Source organism: Prorops nasuta, unplaced genomic scaffold (assembly GCF_024137725.1).
Source record: "Prorops nasuta isolate Cenicafe-Biocafe unplaced genomic scaffold, Cenicafe_Pnas_1.2 PNAS00004, whole genome shotgun sequence".
Classification (NCBI taxonomy): domain Eukaryota; kingdom Metazoa; phylum Arthropoda; class Insecta; order Hymenoptera; family Bethylidae; genus Prorops; species Prorops nasuta.
In genome coordinates, this window is record NW_027116801.1 from 1,696,824 (window position 1) to 1,721,621 (window position 24,798).

Sequence of the window (24,798 nt, forward strand, 5' to 3'; positions counted from 1 at the left end):
ACGTCGCTTGACGTTAATCTGCCACTTCATCTCTCTCATCCAGTACCACGCGCTCCTGTAGCCCGCCAATCTCTTTCCTACCTTCTCCCCGTCCTCTTCCATTACCTTTCTATCCCCCCACTCCCCATCTTTCTCTATCGCCCTTTACCATCCCTTTCACTCGTTCTCTCCTACCCTCTCACCCTCCCGAGCAATTGTTTCGTAACCGGGAAAAGGGAGAAAAATGACCAACCCCCTCACCAGTATAAATGAGTGGGAGAATACGATTTCACAAAAAAATAACCCATCAGTCGTCAGTGAACCCATTACACACGCTTTGCTGCAAATTCAAATTGTTCGCGATCGTGATGTTTCTCACTCCCCGCTAATATGCATTCCTCTTCATTCTTGTTTTTTTTTCACATGTTTGTCGATTCATTCGTATGAAAATACCTAGTCTTTTCACCTCTAATTCCTTTCCTTTTCATCATACCATTCGGACTGACAACTTTGGCTCTGTCGAACGTTTTTCTCTCCTTCGGTACCTCGAAAGAATAACTCTGTAATGTGTTATCGTAACAGAATCAAATTACTTTCTTGACGGCTTTCGTTCAGTTTCCGTGGACTTATCGATGATACACGCTTGTACTGGTGCTTGCTGCTAATATCTCCTCACTGTTATATAATTTTTTTATAACGAAGTACTGCTATTGTTCTTATCTTTTCCAGCATCTTTTCCTACTCTATGAAGAAAACAGTTTCTTGAGAGCTCTTGATTCTTACTTCGTAATATCTTGGATAAGAGTATTTGAGAAAAGAACTTTCTTTAGAATGTAGGAATTAAAGTGAACTAATTTCCGTTGTAAATCTTGGTTTATTGCTTGACGCGTTATTGATATGTATAAATGTGTACCAATTATCTAAAATACGAATAATAGGCCCTATTATTATTTTTATAAAATATCCTCATTTTTCTTGTATCATGCAGACAGTATTTTCTTGCCGTTAAGTCGCTAGTTTTACTGGTAAAAAGCTATAAAATCGATAATACAATATTTACAATTTTTCCTCATAATCTTCGTTACTTCGATGGATATTTAGATTACAATTTTGTATTTAACACTAGATTTACGAGCTGAGCCAATTTGAATTATTTAAACTTTTATTGCTTCATAAATATATATGTTAAACTTAAATATTAGTTTTTAAAACAGGTTGGTTTTTAATTAGGCGTTTAAATATACGTATTTCTTTTGTTTTCAACTACCAACAGTCTGTAAAAATAGGTTTAGAATCAGCATTTATAATCTAGTGTTACAACCTAATGGTAACCATCACCACCAATATCATTACCGCAGTCACAATTACAAAAAAAAAAACGTTACGAGATAAATCAATTCAAACTGAATATACCACTTCAAATCCAAATCGCAACAAACAAAATAAATCTCATTTTAATACAATTAAATACATTTGGGCAAAATAAATATTCTCATCCTATTTGATAGTATAATATAGTATAAACTTTGTTTCTCCATCTCAGTTTCTTTAACAGTTTTAAATTCAATGATGATTTGCAAACTACAAAAATTAGTTTTGTTTATAAATGATTGTTATTAGACTCAATGACTTATTATAAATTATTTTCTCAATGTTGCATTTTCATCTTAAGACAGAACAGTTTTATTTTTTTTTTAATTCTATAAAATTATTGAACCTATTGTCTTGTTATATGGCAAATCATCACTGAGAAACCGCGTGGTTTAAATGGATATGATATTAAGTCCTATTTTTTAAAGCTTTCAGCTAATGCGACTTAAAATCATTGACAATAATTTACATATATTCATGCATCGCTAACGTTCTACGCAAAAAAATGCAAGATATCAGCTTATTTTTATGTGATTGTTCATTTCATTGCTTCATTCCTTCGTCATTTCTTTAGTGAATATTAATTTATTAAAATATTGTATTGAATCTCTGTCGAGCATTTTTTTCATTGATATACCTAAGTTGTACCAATTTTTAATAACCCTCAACAAAATTTCCAATTATACTTTACATCTTTATAATATTTCTGCTAAGTTTAAATTTATATTTTTGAATCTCTCTGCCAAAATAATTTAATCTGTTGCAAAATTTTGGATACTGATTATTATAATATTAGTTTATATACAATTATTTCCCTACACCAAAAAAAGTCTGTCACCTTCTTGTTAGCCTACAATTCGTGCCGTTAGTAACTTTTTCTTCTAACTACGTATCGTATATTTTTTATAGTTATCTTATTCAGATCTTTAAGTAGACTTTGGAGTCATAATTCCAAATCATCTTTTTATCCATTTAAATGGTTAAAAGATCTTTGTCACTGCCAAAATATACCACAACCTTTACCAAAATCCTGCTACCAGAATTATAGTCGTAGAAAAATAATTAAATAAAAACTGAGGTCCGTTTACAATAGTATGGGCTTCTATGACTGTTATTGAATAAGTTTATATTCCATTTCCTATTTCTTTTACTTTGCTTATACAAACTTTGTATCACAGTAGACGGCTGAAGTCTATTTTTAGCTGCTTTCACAATTTACGACATAACTAATATCTAAATGCTACAGCACACAAACATTCTACCTTAAATTACTACATTTTAATAATTTATTTTTAAAATATGATTTAATAAATACTGTTCTTAAGAAAAGGCCGATTTCCGTTTGGATTCGGATTTTTACCAAAAACAAATTCATGTAAAAATTTCTAAAGTAGACATAAATACACAGCTAAATTTTTGTGTGGACAGAATCGATTAAATACTTTTTTAGCAAATCTTCTTGTTCTTTTAAACAAAGAGGACATTATAATTTATCCTGGATACAGAATATAATACTATATTCAACATAACTTTTCTCATGCATAACATGGTTTATCTCCAGCATTATCTTAGGCACAATTATCTTTAGTTATTGATATTTCTTCATAAAAGAAATATTAACTCTATCATTACAGAAACAATGTAGGTATGGTAGTCTTTCATGAACTCTACTGAAGTTATCATCAGCATGTACTCCTTCAACAGCAGTTTCCATTATTTATCGTCTTAACAAATGGAATGTGTACATGGAATAATTGAAAATTAGCTTATACTACTGTTCAAAGTAAATTGAACAGAGCCTTGGAAGTTTAACCATATTCTAAATGATACATTACTATACATTTGATTTACCCCATGAGAGGATAAAATTGAGAGTGAAAATTAATTCTATTTACAAGATTTGTTTCCACTAAAAATGATTAACAATTATTTTCACATTAAAAGGACTTAGTGCTCAAAGAAAAAGAGTACATTAAATATTTTCTTGAGGGAGAAAATCTGTGGAAACAGTAAATCCAATATGCAGAGCTAATTCTCAATATTACTTGGATTGAAGTCTGAGTTTGTAGAATGTTTACAAAATCTGACCTCTCCTTTCAATATACGAGTGGAATAAATTTGATTACTCATTATTCAGTTAAAATCGTCATTGGTTTGCATTTATAGCGGATAATTAAAACTCATTCTCTCCAAGGAGAGGTTATGTCTTTGAGCTCACGTCCTTCGTTACTATCGACCGAGTTGCTAGTCAAAAGTTTTTTTATCTTCTCATTGGCGTTCTCCCTGAAAATCGTACGGCCATTTTCCATCGAATCGTTGGCAAAGGTTAACGACGAGGAGGATTTTTCCAAAAAGAATTGCCTGCATGATAAAATAACCACGAAAGCACTAAATGTCAGACCCATAACGATTCCTGAGAGTACGTCCCACCAGTGGTGCCTTTTATCTGTAATTCTTGTCAAGGAGCACGTAACACACCATAAACACACTAAGCATTGCAGCCATGGTTTCAAGAGAACAATTCCTGTTGGTAATCTCTTTTCCAAATACCACTGAAAAGAAGAAAAACGAATTAAAATAATTTGACATTAATTCACTGTCACTGTGGCAATTTCAAGCATACAACATCTTTTTTAAATTCTTACCGCTAGGAAAAACGAAGAGTACACCGACAGAGCCGAGTGGCCAGATGGAAAAGACCTGCTGGCATCACTCACAAACCAATACGTGTCCAAATTGTTGGTGCACGTGAATTTGTCTATATAACTGAAAAAATTATAATATATAGCTATCTTTTCATCTAAATGATTAGTAATATAACAATACATTTTATTGATATATATAAAAAAACTTGGTTAAATTATTAAGAATCACTTTCAAAAACCTCTCTATACATATTAATTTTTAAACAAAATTACACTAGCTTTTTAATAATTTGATCCCAGTTTTACTCTTACAAATTAAAGGAAGTTGAAAAATCGATAAAAAAATAAGCACAAATTTTTAGATAATTTATAAAGTCCTAATAAGAAAAAACTCGTAGTGGTTTTGAAATTTATCGTTGAAATTCTTGAAAATTTGAAGGAGAGGGAAATATATAAGGAGATGGAAATAATTGATTGGGAAAATGCTTACCTATTGGTGGTACAATTGACAGCTTCGCGAGGTTTGCATGTGTCAAGGAAGTGAGGCCTCGGTTCACCGATTAAGACTTTCATGATTTCACAAACCAGGGCGAGAATTGTCAGACCAACGAGATAGTGTCCGTACCAGGACCAAATTTGCCTGGTTCTCGAGCCCCCCAGTGGATTGCAGCTGTCAGATGCATGGTATTTGTATTCTATCACGCCAACCTGCACAGAAATCATTAGTCCCCTTAAAAAATCCCTCGAAACGTCTTCTCAACGATAAAAATCACATCTCTCTCTCTCTCTCTTTGTATGTATATAAAGGTGAGTTATTTAAAACTCCCTAGAGACAGAATATAAAAATTCATTTATCACGATAATTATACAAATCATATAAAGTACCAAAATAATTTTCTCTAATAAAATCATAAAAAGTTGCACTTGAAATTGTAGCAATTAAAAAAAAATGTCTCAACCTCTATTTTTCGATCGAAAGAAAGAATAAAAAAATATATTCTTTGTATTTCCTATTTAATATATAAATGTAGCGATGTATTAAAAAAAATAATCACTAATGAATATTGCAATTTAACAACGTCAGTGCCACCCTCTCGAATTATCCAGGTCTTCCTCACGACCACGTAACATAATTCCAACAATTTTCGATAATTTTATTTAAAACTTTAACCACACCCTTAAAACAATATTCGAGAGAGAAACGCATACGAAATTTTGAACAAGTAAATTAAAACATTTTCTATAAACAAATTATTAGCATTTTTGGCTGAAAATGGAAGGTTTTACTTCGAATAATCGCCAATCCTATAAAAATCAATATTTTTATAATCCTGTATGTACTTCTCTTCGAAATATTGTTTTAAAGATGTTGTTAAAATTTCGAATAAAAATATTGAAAATTGTTGGAGCTATGCTGCGTGCCGTGAAACGTCGATACTTGGGGAAAATGGTTCTGCTGCGGTTATTTTGTAACATTCATCAATTGTAATTTTTTATATTTCCAAAAATTTCTAATAATATATGTAAAAAATCTTTTCTCGTTTTTCCCACTTAAGTAAAAAAAAATTAACAGTATGAAGTCAACAAGAAAATGATCAGAGAATTTTCCATCGATCATGTTTGAATAGACGATAATAATTAATAAGTGGAATAATCACTGAATAAAAAAAAATTGCACGTTTAGTGTTAACCAGTAAATTGGAAAATTTTTCAATATTTACCATTAGAAATGGAACGATTGTACAGCCAAAAAGCAGAAGAGTAAATGGTATCGTGTCGCCTCTAAATTTATGAGCAATCTTTGGATCATTGCAGAAGAATCCTAACTGTTGTTGTGGAATCATACCAAACTCCAGCATGCCCAACACAGCAAACACTGAAAAATTATTAAAACACAAACATGAGTAAAATTACAAATATATGTAATTATATTAATTTTCCAATTGTTTATAATTTATAGTAACTATGCAATCATAAATTAATATTACTGATTTTTGGTATATTTATGTAACCTACCAATAAAATAATGTGTATTTGTCATTTTCAAAGAAAATTTGGCAAAAGAAAAAGTTGGTTTTCTCATTTTGCTCTCCGTCGTAATTAATAAAATTTTAACGAAGCAAAGAGTGTACACTTTGGTATACTATATACGCTCGAGGTTAATTTTGAATACTCCAAAATTTTTTCACCCGCGATTAAAAAATGACCAATCAATGATGGTTATTATGTACGTGCTTGGACCGTCTTCTCTTGCGTATGTTCAAAAGGATCATTCATAGAAATTGTCTGAGCTATCAAGCACTTAGCAATCGTACGATGTAATTTGTATAAATTTTGAAGTTGATAAAGGCCAACTTGCAATCTCTTATCAGACTAGAGAATTTATGACAAACGAGGCGAGATAATTTTTAACATTTAAAATTCCCAGTCTTCACTCAGGCCACTGTTAACAATACTGCATTATTTTTTTTTTGTATTAAATTAAATTTTACAGAATTATTGAGAAAATTAATTATCAAATACATTCTCTGATCGAATTTTAAAAGTACACTTACAAACGACATTTAGGTAAATAACTCTACTACCAAGAAACTTTCACATTGGTCACAAGGAACGTCACTGTTTGTTTACAAGACGGTCACAAGGGAGAGTCGCGCGAGTTTACAAAAAATCCTATGAAATACGAGGGGGAAGAGTAAGGAGAAAAATTGGGTTTTGCTTTGGTCGAAATTCAAACGGACACTGAATCAGAGATGGTAAAATCGTCAACAACACGTGTCGCCACGATCCTATATAGATGAATTTGTTGACGCAACTTTCGAAACGCACGAATCACTCTCGAGATAAAAGATAACAATCAGATGCGATGGATTGTTGCAATTATTAATATTATTAACAGTTTCCTCGTGACTCATTGGGAGTTTGAAAACTTTTGGCACGAGTTTCGGACGATGCAGCACCGTGCTAGATAGCTTCGACCAGAGTTTGACTTTTGGCTCGCGAGCTGCGTTGCGTGGAAGCCGAGGAGTCGATCAGCTGATCGAAGAGGAGGACGAAAGACTTTTCGAGGGAAAGTGAGAAGAGCGGAAACCAGTGGAGACTGGACGAGCCGTAAGATGGCGCTCAACCTAGTCGCGTTCCAATAACACGATTTATCGTAAACATGACGCAGATGTTACGTGCTCAATTGTTATTCACCTCTTTTCCTATATATATATATATATATATATATATATATACACAGACATTTAGACGAAAACATTGTTACGTTGCAAGCATTAAGCTTATCAAAATTTCTCCATTTATGAATAATGCATTTATTAATATTTTTCTCGTTCAACAGATTATTCTCTATTATTTATTTGCTGCACCGCAAATGACGTGGGTTTTGTTTATTTACATATTTTTATATAATTATATAGGTTGAAATAGATTTAATGTAAACTTTCCTCTTACACTTTTGTATAAAATATTTTTATCTTATTATCCTCTTTTCTCTTACTCAAGACTTACTTTACTATGTTTTACATAATTTGTTATACCACTGATAATTAATCGTAGACGTCACTTTCAATTTCTAGCCTTTCTTTATAATAAATGAAAAGAAAATATTCCTATACTGCAATCCTAATAATAAAAATGAATACTGTATACCAAATACATATAAGTTAAATGGTTTATTTTTAACGTAACTTTGTCATTTGTTATTGGACCTATACTGGGGCTTTTTAAGGGAAAGATACAAATTTATTTTGATAAATCTATTGAAATGTGTTTAAATAAAAGTCGAAGGAACCACATTAAATCTTCAACTCCTATCTCGTTTATTACAAGACATTGATTATGCTCTTTAAAAAACTCAAAATGGACTATTCACAATTTACTTTTTTTATCATGTCTGACGTCACTCAAATTAATGAAAATCCAGCAGCTACTTTATCCAACGAAATCCCCTCGCAACTTTTAATCAGGTCAAGTTTTTTTGCTCAACATTTATATTATTACATTTCTTTATTACACCAGTAATATTGAAAAAAATTGTCTGTCTCGATACGACAGGTTGTTAATTAATGACATTAATTATTAATCGCTTAATTGCCAGTATGAAAGATCTGTCTTTGGATTTAGTCTATTCGAAGCTAAAAGTTAAAGGATAGAACTTTCTTATTTTAGCTCAAATCTGACAACCAAACACACGAAAACAAATGCATCAGTCGTTTTTTCTCTAATTCAAGAAAATTTCATTAATAATTTATCTCACTTGGTCTGTGTTATATATATAACTTTCTTTATTCATTGCAAAATAAAATCGGAATGAATTAGAGGACTTTACAAAAACGTTATTTAATTTACGTGTTGTCTTTCTACCATTTTTCAAATTTTATCTCTCAGAAAATTGAAACTCGCATTAATTGTACACTTGTAGTAAAGCAGAATACCTATCACATTCCTTTTTCTTTAGATTAAACTGAAGGATAAGTCGCTCTCTAGTTAAGCATAGTTTATTTTATCCGAGTTCTAGTATTTACGCTAGAAGTGACTTTTGACTCTTTGAATTTATTGTGAAAACGAGGGAGATAAGAGTAGGTAGCAGTAGCACGAAAGGATATGCATTTCTAAACCCAAAGTTCAAACGTTTTAAAAAATATCTTCCACGATAAAAGTGAATAAAATTTGTCTCGTAATACATTTTTAAAAATTTTCAACTAATATTAGGATTTAATTATTTTTTAAATAAAATATATTATTCTCAGGCCCTGCCCTATTTTAAATAAATTCTAATAAAAATTAATTCTTTTATTATATTATTAATTAAATGTATAACGAATTAAAAATTTTTCAATAAACTGTTTTTAATCATTTCAACCTTTATTTCAACACTTTTAATTAATTCTAGCACATAAACAACGATTCTAGGAGTAAAGGTGACACTCGACTAAAACTTCGTTCTTCGGATAGATAAACTGGAAGGAAAAACAGCTTTTGGATACCGTCTTATGTTGTTAGAATGAACAGTGGAGAAATTACGAGTGGTTGTATTTGTTTCTCAGCAATTTCGGTCGTGTTGTTTACTATAATTTTCTTGAGATTTAAGAGAGATAGGAGTGGGCTAGGGTGGATGATAAGAGTAGTAGTTTGAAGGGCCATGCACTTGGCCCTAAACACTTTAATTATATACTGCACATACCTTCCACGTTCCACTGCTGTCCCATCTGGGAAACTCGAGTGGTCTAAGCTAAGGCTGCTAAGGGCTAGTGGAGAGAACACACTTTCACCACTCTCTTCGTGTATCCCCCCTCAACAACAACTTTTCTTCCCCATCCCCCTCAAAAACTTTCAACCATTTCTCCTTCAAACCCCACGCAGCTCAATATTTCAATCGATTCTCTATTCGACGAATTATTTTCTGTCATTATTTTCCATTTATTTTATTACAAAAAAAAAAGGCTTCTTTCACCTCTCAAATCGTGGTTTGTTGTTTGACCAAGCTTTTACTCGCGCAACGATGCTAAAAATCAATATCAATTTCAACATATAAATTCACGGAATTCCTGCCCAAAAAAAAAGTAATTGCAAGTGCTACTAAAATTCAACATTCACCGACTTCTCTATCGAAAAATTTTCAGCTAACGTGCATAGTTTTCTGCAAAAATAAAGCAAGCAAAAATGTTCACACGAATTGCAAGAAACCATTTTTTTTTATCACAGAGCTTGAATAATTTTATTGCCGTTTTAGAAAATTTCAAACAATTTATGTGGTATTTTTAGCTATATATTTTAAGGAAATGAAGGCATTGGTTTATGAAAGTTAGAAAATTTATAATTTTGTTTTTTTTAATTTGCGAGGAACGACGATAAATTAGCATAGAAATAAAGAAAGATAATTTTGAGAGAAAGTTTATTGTTTTTCGACTAATTACCACTGTTAAAAACAGCGAACGTTTGGAGCGTGTCGAAACGTTTTAAAACAAGTTGCAGTGCTGTAATATTATATATCTATAGGTGTGTGTGTTGACCACCGGTGAGGGGAGAGACAGGAAGGTGTTAATAACGAGAGTAAACGGTGTTTCTATTACAAAAATTTCGATCAATTTCTTTCCAGAGCATCGTGTTACATCCATCTCCGCTGACCCAAATGAATTTGTGGTTTACTTGTCACTCGTCGTTTCTATATTGTAAAGACAAGTTTTAGCACTGCATTTTTCATCAATCTTTTTGCAATCTTTCATTCAGTTTATTAAGAAAACATTTTACTTTTTTATTATTTTCTCTCTTTTCTTTACTTTTAATCATTGAAAATAATTACAAGCAATATTACTTATAATTGAAAAAACATCATCAATAATAAAATTGTATCAGCTCTTGTGTGTGTGTGTGTTGATTTTTGTTTATGTAATGTAATCAACAATTATTACAAATTTCCTCAATTATTTTCAATTATTCCCAAGAATTACAATGAAATATTATTTTTTAGGAACCAATGGATTTTAATCCTTACAGTTTTAATAAAATTTTCTTCAATATAAATTTCTTTTAATTTCTATTTTTAAAATTTCTACAGCTTTAACATATTGCGTGCAGTTTCGTGTTATCAATGTCTTATCATACTATATCGTATTACTGACGTTATCGTAGCTTTTCACACACGTGCACTCCAAGTTCTTTCAGTCAGAATAGCAAACCACCCACGTCCGATCGATCGTGCATGGTAAGAGCTGCACGTGCACGTGACTAAATACAATTTCGTTATGCACATTTTTAGCAAGACACGTAACCAGTGCATTCCATTTCGAATCGATTCATAAAAGTGCATTTCTTATAATAATAAGAAACTAACACAAAGAAAACATAATAATAATAATCTAATCATTGTAAAATTAGCTAAACGTGTGTGTGTATAAACATGCACTTACCTCTACAATTCTGAAGACAATTGTAAAAAATAAAAAAATCGTAAAACTTGCAAAAAAAAAAACAGTTAGAAAAATCTACCAAAATAAAACATTTAACCCAATAAATATTTTTTTAACTAAAACTCCATCTCTTTGGTCCCCGAATTTGAGCCACTAATTATCCAATAAAAAACAAATATAATTCGAGCGTATGATAAAAGAATATTTTAACAAGTTTGTTTGTACGAGTGCAATAAATTGGTTACACAAATGACAAACCTGATAACGCCAGGAGCAAATCCGCCAGGACACACCACCTGATGAAATTTCGACACACAGCCATGATTTTTGCCCGGATTGTACTGTTGCTGGCTTTCACACCGTTGATCTCAGTTTGTGGGACCTCTTCCAGTGTTTCCGTGCTGCAACGAGCTAGCTGCTCCGTTGATCTCTGAAAACCAACAGAAATCACGTATCTCTTACTAGGAAAATCTCTCGTGTTTTTCTCCGTGTCACGGAGAACCCTAAATCTTCGGTAGCAGCAAGTATTCCTAAAGCGACCCCCCTCCCCCTCCCCCTCCTACAAATTGACCCCTGGTGTCTGTTTACTCAGCCATTTAAAGCACACCTAATAAGGGAAAAAGTCGAATGCATTTCTTTATATTGCCAGCTGTTCTATTCCCTAGTTTTTTTTTATAATATATAATATTTATATAAATACAACTTTTCTCGAGTCCTTATGTCAATAAATTAGGACACTTGATAATTTTATTTTTGTATTGAACATAAATAAATTTTTTTAATTGTAACTGTTCTTAGTTTATTTGTTTATTATTTATTTTAATTGAAATGTTTGGAAAAAGAAAATATTTTTAATCGTATTTGTTAAAAAAATCAAGGTTTTTGAAATTTAATTCAATGTTCAATATTGTGCAAATTTATAAGTTTCTTTGGTTAATATTTCTAATAGATACTCAGAAAAAACATACCATTTCTATTAATGCTCAAACTCGACATTTGTTTGAATCACTAAAACTTGACCGGCATTAATGAATCTTAACGCGTTCTTTCAGAATTACTCCAGAGTTCATAAAACTACGTGGGAGATAAAGTATGATAAAAAAAGGTTGGAGGAAATGGTTTTAGAGTTACTTATGATAAATATAGAATGTACGTGCATAGAGAGAATGACTAATACGATACAATTATAACCATCGAGATTTAATTTTTTTTTATAATGAAAATTTTCTTTAAAATTTGCCACGTCGTTCTAAAAATATAATTGCAAAGTCATATTAAAACGACCTTGTTTTCTGAACATAAATATTATACAGATTCTTCATATATTAGAATATTACATTTAAATTGAAAGAGAGAGAGAAGCAATTTCGTCTCCAAGTAAATATATATTTAAAAAACCTTGAAATAACATTTGCCACTAGAGATTTTTTATTGTATCGAAAAAAACATTTTCTAATTTCCTAATAATACCTTCACCCACAATTGTGATTTATGTTTATAATTATATCAATGATAATAGATTTTTTAATCAAACAAATAACTAGAACAAGATTTTAAGATATGGTCTGGAAAAAGTTATTTTCTTGGGATTCAGATAAAAATCAGGAAGATTGCACTGCAATCACGTGGCACTTGAAACAGCACTTTGTTCAATGTATAACTGATAATAAATAGTTCAAAGCCAAACATGAAATGGAATTTATCGATAGAATGCAGCTGAATTAAACCAAGTGGGGAGGATTTCACATAAATTTCTTTAAAGTCTCCAATTCGTGGATCGAAAATATTTCTCTCTAAAGAAAATGAGACTTTTCTACGACTAAAAACTTGCATTAGCCATTAGACGCTTTTAAAGTATCCGAACAGATAACCCAGGCACACACAAGAAATGTAGCTTCTCGATAAAAAGAAAGAACCAAATTTTCCCACTGGAAAAAATTTCGAGCCTGAGGGTCAACGACCTTTTAATTAAAACTATACCTATACATACATACCTACGCAGGCTGACCCACACAGATAGATGTGTATATGTGTGGATTTGGTTCAAGTAGTGCGAGCAGCCACTACGCATACACAAACAGTGCTTCAACTATTTATAATTTAAAATCTAAATTTTTAATAAACTATTGAACGAAATGCCGTGTTAGCACAGTTTTTTTAAAGCTCTTGGTATAAGTCACAAGAATGTACATGCAGTTAAAAAAAATAGGAGATTGCATTTGAAAAAACTCAAGACCACATACACTTGACCTTCAAATGACACTTCAAGGTCAAACCAACAGCGTCATCATAGGTGTCTGAGTATAAATCTTGACTAAGTACAACAAAAAATCAAGATGTAAACCAAGTATTTTTTGTCAGCCTGCATAAGCAAAAAGAAAACCTCACTTTTTCGAAAAGCATTGTTTAATTTTTTCTAAAAAAAGAAAAATCATAATAAGTAACTTAACGTAAGAAATATAAGTGATAAATAATTTAAATTCTGAAAAATCCCATTGATCTTTCACATTTTTTCCTTGAAATATCATCGCAGCTAAAATACAAAAGAATCGAGGTCCCATAAATCGATATATTAACTTTTATAAAGCAAAAGCGATTTTAAGTCGTTTTTTTTGTTTGTTTTGAACGAGTTCGTTGGGTCAAGAACCAAGGAAAGTCAACGAGGAACATTTTTTGGACGCGTGAAGAAGGAACAAAAAATTTTGCCAAACATTTCAAAAGATGCTCAAGGCTCGCTCTTCCTAAGAGCCGCAACGAATTTTGACGATAACGCTAAACTTACAGAAAAAAATTTTTATGCACGCGTATTTTCATTCAAAAAGATTAATTCGACCGCTCATTGGTAGGTTCAGCGTTAAAGAAATATCAAAAAAGGACTCTTCGTCCTTCTTCACCGGGTCAGGAAGTAAATTGTGCAACGATCAATTATTTACGTCACGTATTTATTTATAGATTCTTTTGCGACTGACTGAAGACGAATATTAGGTTGTGATATATATATATATATATATATATATATATATAAGAGGGTAGGGGGGGGGGGGTAGATAAAAAATTAATTTAACTTACGCTACTGCCAGCTTCGGTGTCCTGCAAATCAGTCATAGCGATTTTTTGCACGGGAAACCAATAAAGTTTATCCTTCAAAAACTTATTCAGCGAAAGGTCAAAAATTGTGGATCACCCAAAACATAAATATATCTTAAAAAATTTCCTAATAAAACCACAACCCGAGCAGCAATATTATTCACTTTACGCAGGTGCACGATCAACGATACTCCATCACAGGCAAATAAAAAACAGAATTAATAACAATTTTGGCGAGGCCGAAGTCACTTTTTATCCAAGCTCACTACGTCAATTTTTTTACAATTTCCTCGTAATCTTTAATCTTCTTTCTCTGAAAGCGAGAGAATAACAAGAGAATCAGAATGAGAGAATAAATGGTGAGTCTGCACCCTCAAAAATTTTTCTAGATTTTATTATAATTATTTATATATATCGATGCGCTGCCAAGACTTAGGAGAGAAAATTTTACGATTTACCACTGCGTTAATGTGAAATTAACGCGTGATAATAACCAACTGTAGCCGCGGTGCGTTATAGTTTCACTTATATTACACCGCTCCCCACGTTCTTTCTTATCTCTAACCGGGAGTCGAGACCGAGGAGAGACAGACGATAACTGATAAATTTATTACGAATTAATGAGCAGGAAACGATTGAGGTGAAAGATTCGTCTTCGATCTACACCCCCCCCCCCCCCTCTCTTTATTAAAATACATTTATATTTGCAAAGGTCCTGCACAAAATTTACGTTAGTTTCGAAATTAATTTTAATTATTAACCCTTTCATGATAACGTTCAATGCAAATGTAGGGGTTTGTGACGTATTTGCAACGGAACCTTATTGCACACTGATATCTAGAGTAGTGTGGATGTTAGGCCAAACCTCATAGCGTCTAAAACGAAACTTAAAGACACTCCTCGAATTGTCAATGTTGTTTCAGATGAAACCGAAGACGATATTCGTTTTAAAATACATATATATATATACATATATCTTAGTCAAAACTTGCAAAAATAAATTGTTGATTCATAAACAAAATATTTTCTCCAGCTCTCGCTAAAATTTTCATATTTTTCATGATTTACATTTTTTGTTACTTTTAACCAAAATAGTAAATTTTGTATTTTAGGTTTAATCAAAGAGTACTGGAGGTGTCTGAACGAGCACGTGGTTAAAGCGATAGAACATCGACACTTCAGGGTTTCCCTAAAAGTCATTGACGCGTGGAATTTGTTTCCAATCTTTTCCCATACCCCCCCCCCCCCCTTCTCCCCACTCATATCTTATTCAATAGTCATAATATTCAATATTAATTTCAGATATTCAAAATACCTTATCGTACATTATATTCCCGTCACATTAATTTTCTTAAATTACGATCGCGATGACGATGCTCTGTACTCACGCCTTTCAGTTGATTTTGTGATTCATGCCTATATAATCAAACTCATCTTCTTTCTCCAGTAAAGTCTTAGTCATCGCTGTTTGCGAATTATCAAATTCATGTTGTAGCGATTTCATAATCGAGATATCCAATTTTTGACGTTATTTTTTTCTAGCCAATTTTATCTGCACTTGTCACTTATCACTCGAAGAGAATACATTAAGCCTATTGCAAAACGAGAATCCGATGTTTTTAACTGCTTGCAATAATCTCGTTTTAATATCGATAAATCAATCATCTCATTTGCCAAATGAATTATCCTTTGAGATCTTCGGATCAATCATTTTAATATGAAAGAATAATAAATCGTTTATTTATAAAAATAAATCGATCGTTTCCGGAACTCGGTGTAAAAAAGTGACGCGAGATGGCTGGAACATTCTTTTTTTTTAAGAAAATACGGAAGCATGCATTGATTTAGTTTTTGTTTTTTTTTACACTTTCATCGTTTTTTTTTGGAATTAATTTTTCGTTTTTTATATTTTCTTTTAACGAGTGATTAAATCATTGGCCAACAGGCAAACTAACTACTTGGCATTGTTCAACGTTCGTCGTGGAAGTTTCTATATATATATATATATCACAGTACAAAAACAAAGATCAGCCCAGAACATTGGGTAAACAAAAAATGATTATTTATGCATACAGATTCTCAGTATCGCGATAAAACGATAAACGGAAGCAAAGAAGCAGCAATCGTACGAACAGATACCAAGAGACACAGTTGCAGTGTCTCGATGATAAATATATAAACAGACGAGGCATTCTTTCTCAAGTGGCACAGCCCAGTTTACCGAAAATTGTGTTAGGCTTAAAAGCTCTCACAAGTGATCCTAAATGGTAGCTGTTAACTCTAGTTTCAAAAACATTTTGATGTCTTAATACTCAGCTTATTTAATCAATTCCTACAACTTTGACTGTTGACTCGTGTAAGATTTGTGCTGATAATTATGTTTATCAAAAGAAATTTAAGATAATTAATAATAATTATTTTCCTTTTTTTATATTGAAAAAGTGGAACTCTTAGTCTTTAGTTAAAATTTAGTAATATTTTATTTTCAAAATGGCATAAGACTATCAAAATCCATCAGTTAGATATAGTCACTCGGAGGTTTTAGAGGGTCTAATTACAATTTTGATGGCATTGAGATTGATACGAAGCTTGCAAAATTCTCATACAGCTGCATGACTTGGATCGAGTATTCTTTCTTTTTTATGATCTTATCAAGCTTGCAGTTTTTCAATCCTGTATTTTACAAGTCATGGAGCAATGGAATTTATAGTAACGTTTTAGAATATCTTTGAAAGCATTTCTTGCTCGATGCTTGCAGTGTTTGTATATGTCAACAATTTATCCAAATATTCTCCCAGTAGAAGTAGCCTCAACCAATACATTTTCTTGAAATTACAAAACAGTATGGATTTATAGCATTTCCCGTCTGAGATTCAAGAGTGTCTTGTATACATTGAAAAGTGTCGTTTGATTGTTTGCTCCCTTCCAAAGAAATGCTATACAATGTATACTACGAAATATTTGAATAACAAAGCTGGTTTCCAAAGAAGTCACGCGCTGACGTAGAAACAAAAACAAAACAAAACATTGGAGGTGCACGATGCGTTTGAATAGAATTCGAGGAAAACAATAATAACAGATACAAAACGACTACTTTAAGATTACCTTTTCAGAGGAGAAATGTAGTAATTCGATCACTGAGAAGAAAAGAGTTCTACGAAACTCTCTGAAGATGAGATAGGTACAGAAAATTAAATGTTTGTATACAATGTTAAACAGAGAGCAATATGTATCGTTTTGCTAGGGGTATCGAGGAGATGGAACGGTACGGTGATTAATAAAGATGGAGGGGTTAAATGGGGGAAGTAGAAGGGTGAAAAAATCCGTGAGAGGGAATGGGGAAAGGCAATTGGAAGAGAGTGTATAGACACTAAATTTTATTGTACACACACACATATATTCATACTAGAGCACTGGGTGGTCGACTAGTCGGAAGTCGAGTAATGGACGAGTTCGTAGAGACTTTAGTGGTTCGCACACCGGAACTCATCTTTTAAATATCATTTACCTGCCCTTGGCACACTTGATGACCGTTGCAATCGTTAATTCCAGAAAAATCTTCATCGATAAATAAGCTCGCACGTTGCGACCAGATATAGACAAATGCTTTGAATGTATTCTGGATTTTAAATTAAACTCATGGGAAAGCACCTGGTTTTATTCGATCAAAGCAAAATTAATGTTTTTATATCGGCCTTTGTTTATATTAATTAGCAAAATTATTTGCTGTTATGTCAAGAATTGCATCGATGAAATTAATCCTTATAGACGATGACAAATCAAATCTCATCGTTGTTTATCGATGTCTCAAATGTGTTACCATAGTTAGGATGATAATTCTAACTTTATCAATGTTCCCCCTTTTGCGTGTCTTAACCCCTTCACCGACGTTGCTGCAATATATGATTTTTAATTCCAGCATTAATGAGTCAATGCTATGATTTGCGTTTTGTCATTTTTCCTTCGTAATAAAAACAAGATGGGCGTTACATTGTAAACTAATAATTTAATATTTCTTTGATAAAAATTATTTAAAAATAGGAAATATAAAATTTTTTAGGTGTGGTATATGTATATGGACAGTGGAAGACGTCTTTTCACATCATCTGTAGGAAATTAATTACTTCTGCTTAGATCGTATAATATTAAATTTATTATAGACCCAAAATGATGTGTGTTTATGTGTGGCTAATTATCATTTTTTAATTCTCATATTATATTTGCACATTTTCCCTCGATAAGAATTTCATAAGAAAATTTATTTTGTTGGTATAAATAATTATTTGTTTCATACTTAAAGTGAATAGCTGCGCCAATAAAGAATCAAGTAGAAAAAATTATTGAAGAAAAGGCAAATTATTTGTTAAATAGAATTTTAAGTATAGAAGAATTGAAGTTTGAGTTTTGTCAAAGTTATATATATACATATATATATAAAGAGTGTCAAGTGTGAAGGTTTTGCACAATGAGACACGATTTAATCGTTAAAAGGCTTGTTCAAAAGTTAAAAGCCTCCCTTTAAACGTATCATTATTCGGCACTTGACAGAGATAAGATTTCTTTCAACGTTCATTAAGAAAGGAAAATGCAAAGCATGCCGTGTTACAATTGTCTTGCATCGCAACAAGAAAATCGTTTCTAAATTCTTAATTATCGTGATAATTAGGCGCCCTTCGCTCAAAAAAAAAATTAGGAACTCGTTTAAAAGCGATAATTCACTAATTATTAAATTTCTCTCAGTTTCCCTCTTGCAATTGTGTTAAGAAACAACCACGTAAATCTTGTTCCATTTTATTATTTAATTAAAAAATGAATAATAATAATAATTCTACTCCTGCGATAAATTGTGTGGTATTCGCCGAGTTAGAAAGAAATTAGTTTCTTTTAATGATCCCCTCCCCCCTACAAAAAAAGTTTTAACTTCCTAACAGTGATACTATAAGTATCTCCTTATTTACAGTTTAATAACCCTCCATCGAGTTGTAAAACAAATTAATGTTCGCATTTACAGATGTTATTACAACTCGAAAGATCCTTGCTCTGTATAGTCTACGTGACGTTAACTGTAGATATTTCAAGAGTCCCTTGATCCTAACTGATGTTACTGAACACGACCACAGGAATTCACACAACATCCTTGTTCATAACAAAATTCTAGGGTAGAATATTCGATATAGAAACGAGGAATACTTTAATAAAAAAAAAAACACCTAGCTCTTTTTTTATTATTATTATTATATTAGCGTTGAAAAACTTGTTTGTCATTTAAACAATTTTCGATCCTGAAAACTTGGTATATATTTTGTTTTAACGTGTGCTTAAAAATTATTGCATCAATTGCAAGAAGGCAGGGAATTTCTAGTTAATTCAGCTACCGGTAGCAAAATAAAAGGGGGAGCTATAGCTATTTAGCTATATATTTATCCCTTGTGGTGCTCTCGATTATGAGAAACTATCCGGAGCACAGAAATGATTAAAATTCTACGAATAATTCGAGGACAATATAAAATCATCGCTTATTCCAGAAAATATTCGCGAGGTCTACTATTTCTAAATAAAAAAGGTAAATAGCGTTGTTCACTGAGTTTACCAAGAAATTTAATAAACATCAGTCGAAAGGAGCGACTTCTTTTTTTCATACGTCAAACGAAATTTACAGTTTTGACAGTTGATGTTATAAACACGTATTCCTTGAATTGTATTAGACCAAAAATTTAAAATATTTTTTCCTATCGCGTAACATTTTTTGTTTTAACTTTTTAATTCAGCTAACAATGCTGCTTCAATGCTAAGAACAACAAAGAGGAGTCGATAAGGTCAGAAAGCAAACGCACCTGTTCTCTTTGTTGTTCTTGCTACTGAATCAGCGTTATTGTCTAAAATATAAAATTGAGGTAATTGAAAAATTATGCACAAGATGAAAGAAATAATCGTATCGGTTTTCCTTGACAGGAACTATTCAAGGAATCTTTGTTTAAAGTATCGACTGTCGAATGGTAGCACCCCCTACACAGGTCTGAAACGGATCCGTGGTAGTCGGTGAATAAATTCAATAATTTTAAAGGTCAAAGAACAGAAAATTGATTTTACCTGGGCGTTTAATTCTACGTGTCCTTGATAAAGAAACCCATAGTAACTTATATATCACATTAATTGTGTTTCATAAGCAGTTTTAACGGGAAAGGGATTTTGATTTAAATCGATTGGTTAATTTCACAGTGTGTCGTCCGTAAAAATGAAGGAAAATAAGATAATTAGTAATATTTTGACTCAAAGGCAAATTTTACAGAATAAATTTAAATAATAATAATAAATTCTATCAAGCACCATCTATTATGGGTCAAATTTGTAAACCACGAATATTAAAAAATAAAATTCATCGTGTATGTTTCATCGAAAACACGTAAAAAATTAAATTAAACAGAGAAACTTGATAAAACAATTTAACACTTTAAAGCATAAACAGTGAAAACAAAAAATAATAAAAGAATAAAATTAAAAAATTAACTTACAGGTTGTTGAACGTTTCAGGAGTGTTGACTGGGTGACGGCACGTTTAATAGTGTCATCGTCAGTAAGATCGTCCGGATTTTATTAGAAGGGAACGGAGTAAAAAGTTTGAGAGAGAAAAAACAATAATATGAATGAAGAAGAAAGGGGGGGCTGGTAGTTTATGGATAGTAAAAAGGAGGGTGGTAGGAGCAAAGTACGCGTCAGGATAAAGCAAGCGCTGAACAACAACTGTACCGAAGCAAGCAGCCAGTGTTCCTCGTGCGGCTCCTCCTCGTAACCAATCGACTACTTCCTCGCAAGTTCAAATTAAATCTACTACCCCCACCAAGGATGCTATGCGACGCGGCCAAGGATATTGCTAAGGCTCGCTCTCGTCGCCAAGCAAACCAAAGGAAATTAGATCTCTCATTGCTGTGCCTGGGTTTCTCCCTCCGGACCTTCTTAATATATATATATATATATACACACAGAGTAAAGTAGAAATAAAATCTTTCACCGTCGGCCGAGTTTCTCTCTACTTCATTCAATATTATAAGCGTCATTATAAAACTTAATATTATAATGTACAGAGAGATTAGAAAGAGTGCGATAATTAGGAAAATCAACAATTTTGATAATATCGTACGAGATAAAAATTAATATAGTTTTTTGAAAAACTTTTGAGACGAATTGCAAGAGTTTACGATAAAAAACGGAAGGCCCCGTTTAAAAAACTTAAGACGATCGCCTTTGGAGCTTCTCTCTTCTTACATCTGAGTGTTTTTTATGTAATTACGTAATGAACCCCTCAAAGTACGAATTAAGGATTTTGAGTTTTTTTTTTTCATAAAAATATCTCTGTTATGTTTCTTGTGCGCCACTTAAGGCTTATACCTCTTTAGAGAAAATAAGATTGTGGATTGTTAAATAAAAAAATATGTATTAAATTATAAAACTTTATTCTGGTATATTTAAGTTTCGTTTGCAATTTTATATTGGAATTTTTAAAAAACTATAATCATAATGTCCTCGATTTGACCAACTGCATAATTGTTCATTCGGAGCATAATAATACCTCTTCGGTCATTCATGTAATATACGTTTTAGTAAACCAATAAGAGAACGTGCAGTGTAAATACAATGACAGTGAAATGTCAACGTGTAAATGTATATATGTATACAAACAACATACCCTCAGAAGTGCAAAAATTGATCGACAGGTATAGAGCTGATAGCTTGCATATACACCACTATACTAATTCTAATTTTACTATAACTGTATGTGCTGCACACACACGTGTTTTCTGAATAATGAAAAATATAAATCTGTTGTTTTAAAAAATATTTAAGTTAGATGCTTTACGAGAATTAATTACTGATCGTATCAACTTAATTGTACAAATTTTTCTCTTTTTAAAGGAATATTTAATATTGCTTGTTGGACGAATGTATTAAAATTTTAGTTGAACCTTCTCTGAAATTAATTACAAATGTGCACCAAGGCAAAATTCCGGTATAAGCTCAATAATTACAAACCGTGATCCCTTATTAATAAGTGACTTTTTCACTCATTTTTAACTTCTAAATTATGATTCATACTAATAACATGCTATACTTTAGTAATAATAATAATAACAAAAATATTTCTATGAAATAAATTTATTTTTAGATACGGACATATAAGCAAAATGAAGTCTATAAAATAGAATGTTAAGCTGGTGGTTAGGTACATACAGCAGGGCGCATAGTGCCTCTATGCTGGAATAATTAGATTAATTAAATTACTTACGGTCGATGACTGCTTGCACGCACACCATATAGCATATACACATACAGATGCTAATTATACACGCAGAAATTAAAATAACCGCTTTGTTTTATTTCGTCACTTCATCTTTTTTTTTACATGAATGCAAGTATAAATACTACACTGTTTACTATAGCGTATATTACGTTGGATTATTTCACCCACTGTGAATTACATTTTTTTTATAAATTGAGGAAAATACTGCAAATTTTATATTATTTACCGTTTGATTACAAATACAACTTGGTTAAAACTTGTTTCGAGAAAAGAACTTAATTGTTATTTTTTTCATTGAGCTATATGCTCCAAAAAAAGTATATATACATTTATTGTGTTGATGAATATTTTTATATCAAGACTATCAAGTTTGTACCTTTGTTATGAAAACAATAGTGTACACGTTGCTCCAGAGAATGTACGTAAGAATTGGTCAGGTTTTAATAATTGACCAAATTGAATGAATATTAATTTGCATATGCATTGCGACGTCTATCCATAAAATATGAATTTTATTTACTCAGCCGGTAAACATCTCTGAATGTCGAAGAAATCGAAGGAATTGACTTTGTTTTTCTATTTAAATGGGCATAAGTCGTGCCGCAAAATAAAAACCATATTTTTCTATAATTAACATATTTTGGCACGTAATTCATGAATCGTGCGTTTTCAGAAGAAGCAATACAGAATGAGTAAGTACTAAAATACTCTAAAAAATTATCATATGTATTTTATCTAAACTTGTTTAATTATTCATTTAAATAACGTTCGAGATTAATAAATATTTAAATACAAATATTACAATAAGGCAGTCTTGGAATTTTTTAATTAATGTTTATGTATCTCCCACATTTTTTGCGAAACGAGATCGTTTTGAATTTACATTTTTGTATCCCAGAAATAAGTAAAAATTAGGCTATAAATTCTATACTGAAACATTATTATAGAAACACTCCTTAAATTTCAACTCTTTGACTAAATATTGATTTTATTTAAATAATGCTTATAAAAACATTATTGGAAAATGTGTTAATCTTTCATTCATAGTCTAACGATTTTTCCGAAAAAAGACAAACAAGTAAACCAACTATAAACCAAAATAAAATAAAAAAGTCGCAGAAAAATGCAATTTTTTACTCTGCGGCACAAATAAACTGAACTCTTCTTATTTTTTTGCTTTAGAAATATATTTGGAATGTGCAAAAGAATCCAATTTAAAAACACTCTAATGTACACAGAGTAGACAAATTAAACTGATTATTCTTATTTTGTGGATATTTTTGGATAAAACTAAGTAAAATATTACGACATATTGTTAAAAATAGAGTTCTGATAGTTTCTAACCTGCATTTTGATGGTGCATAGACTCTTTTCGTAGTGGATATGAATTGATGATAACAAAAATACAAACTTTTGGGCTGTAGATTGACGAGAACTATTATTTTTAATTATCGGACAACTTAGCACAGGAGGAACTTAGAAAATAGTATTCTTTATCGCGTACAGTTTACCACAATTGACAGCTCAGGTTGTGGAGGCTGATTCATATTACAAAAGTATACTCCACAGTCCACAGCAGTCCACAGTAGTCAGGTCACGCGTCACGCTATTGATGTACTATATATATACAACTATGGCTGCGTTCGAGAATTTACTGTCAGTATTCGCAGGATCTTTGTAAATCGGTTAGTATGTACATAACTTGGAGGTAGGATTACGAAGTACCTGGAGGCCCTGGAGCCCCCTCCCCCACTTAAGGCCCAAAACGCTCATAATATAATATTTTATGTGATAGATATTATATACGGTGAGCATTTTCAACCTTGGTCCGTCCGATGTTAACGCAATGTTTCTTTGAAAAAAAAAAATGCCGCCTGCAACAATGTTATACTTGAGTGTATTCAGCCAAGACAACAGTTGCGGAACTATATATATTGAATAATTCTTTTTAAACTCCTACTTCTATTGGATAAAATTGTGGGATCTAGGAGTAATAGCCAATAACATGCATCGCTCTTTCAACAGTTATCTGGACTCAATGCACCCATTATTCGATTTATTCTGCAATATTTTTACATTAAATTTTTACATAATTCCTGTAGCAGATATTTAATATTTATATAGAAAAATTGCAGATATTTTGTTATAAATAGAGTTTATGTAAAATGGTTAACTTTAAAGAAACATACCAGCTTATAATTTTCCTAGAAAATTAAAAATATATGTCATTTTATTCTCTTATTATTTTGTTTGTATAAAAACTATTTTATTTTATGTATTAGTTTTTAATCATTTTAAAAGTGTAAAATTTATTTTAAACATCGCTTAAAAAGTTTCGTATATCACCAACAAGAAAACAAGTATTAAGTCTATTGACCTCAAAAGATATCAAAGGAGCAAGATTTTGCTTAAAATTAACGTTTTAAAATTCGAATTATAAAGTTAATAATTATGCTTTCTGAATTACCAAATAATTTAAAATTTACTTTTGCTAATACGAGTTAAA

General features: G+C 31.5%; 1 protein-coding gene across 4 annotated transcripts; it reads right to left on the reverse strand.

Moving 5' to 3' along the window:
* Positions 1-833: 833 nt before the first annotated feature.
* On the reverse strand, positions 834-23,790 carry LOC136772894 (phospholipid phosphatase 1-like). 4 transcript variants are annotated; one of them, XM_066726133.1, is made up of 6 exons: positions 23,637-23,790; positions 11,168-11,339; positions 5,717-5,871; positions 4,486-4,703; positions 3,996-4,116; positions 834-3,902 (listed from the first exon to the last, which is right to left on the reverse strand). In XM_066726133.1, the coding sequence occupies exons 1-6, from the start codon at positions 23,640-23,642 to the stop codon at positions 3,531-3,533; spliced, it is 1,044 nt and encodes a 347-aa protein (XP_066582230.1). In that variant the 5' UTR covers positions 23,643-23,790; the 3' UTR covers positions 834-3,530. The 4 variants fall into 4 exon arrangements, with proteins under 4 accessions (XP_066582230.1, XP_066582233.1, XP_066582229.1 ...); XM_066726136.1 differs by lacking the exon at positions 23,637-23,790 and adding an exon at positions 20,509-20,879; XM_066726132.1 differs by lacking the exon at positions 23,637-23,790 and adding an exon at positions 13,979-14,502.
* Between the last annotated feature and the right edge of the window lie 1,008 nt (positions 23,791-24,798).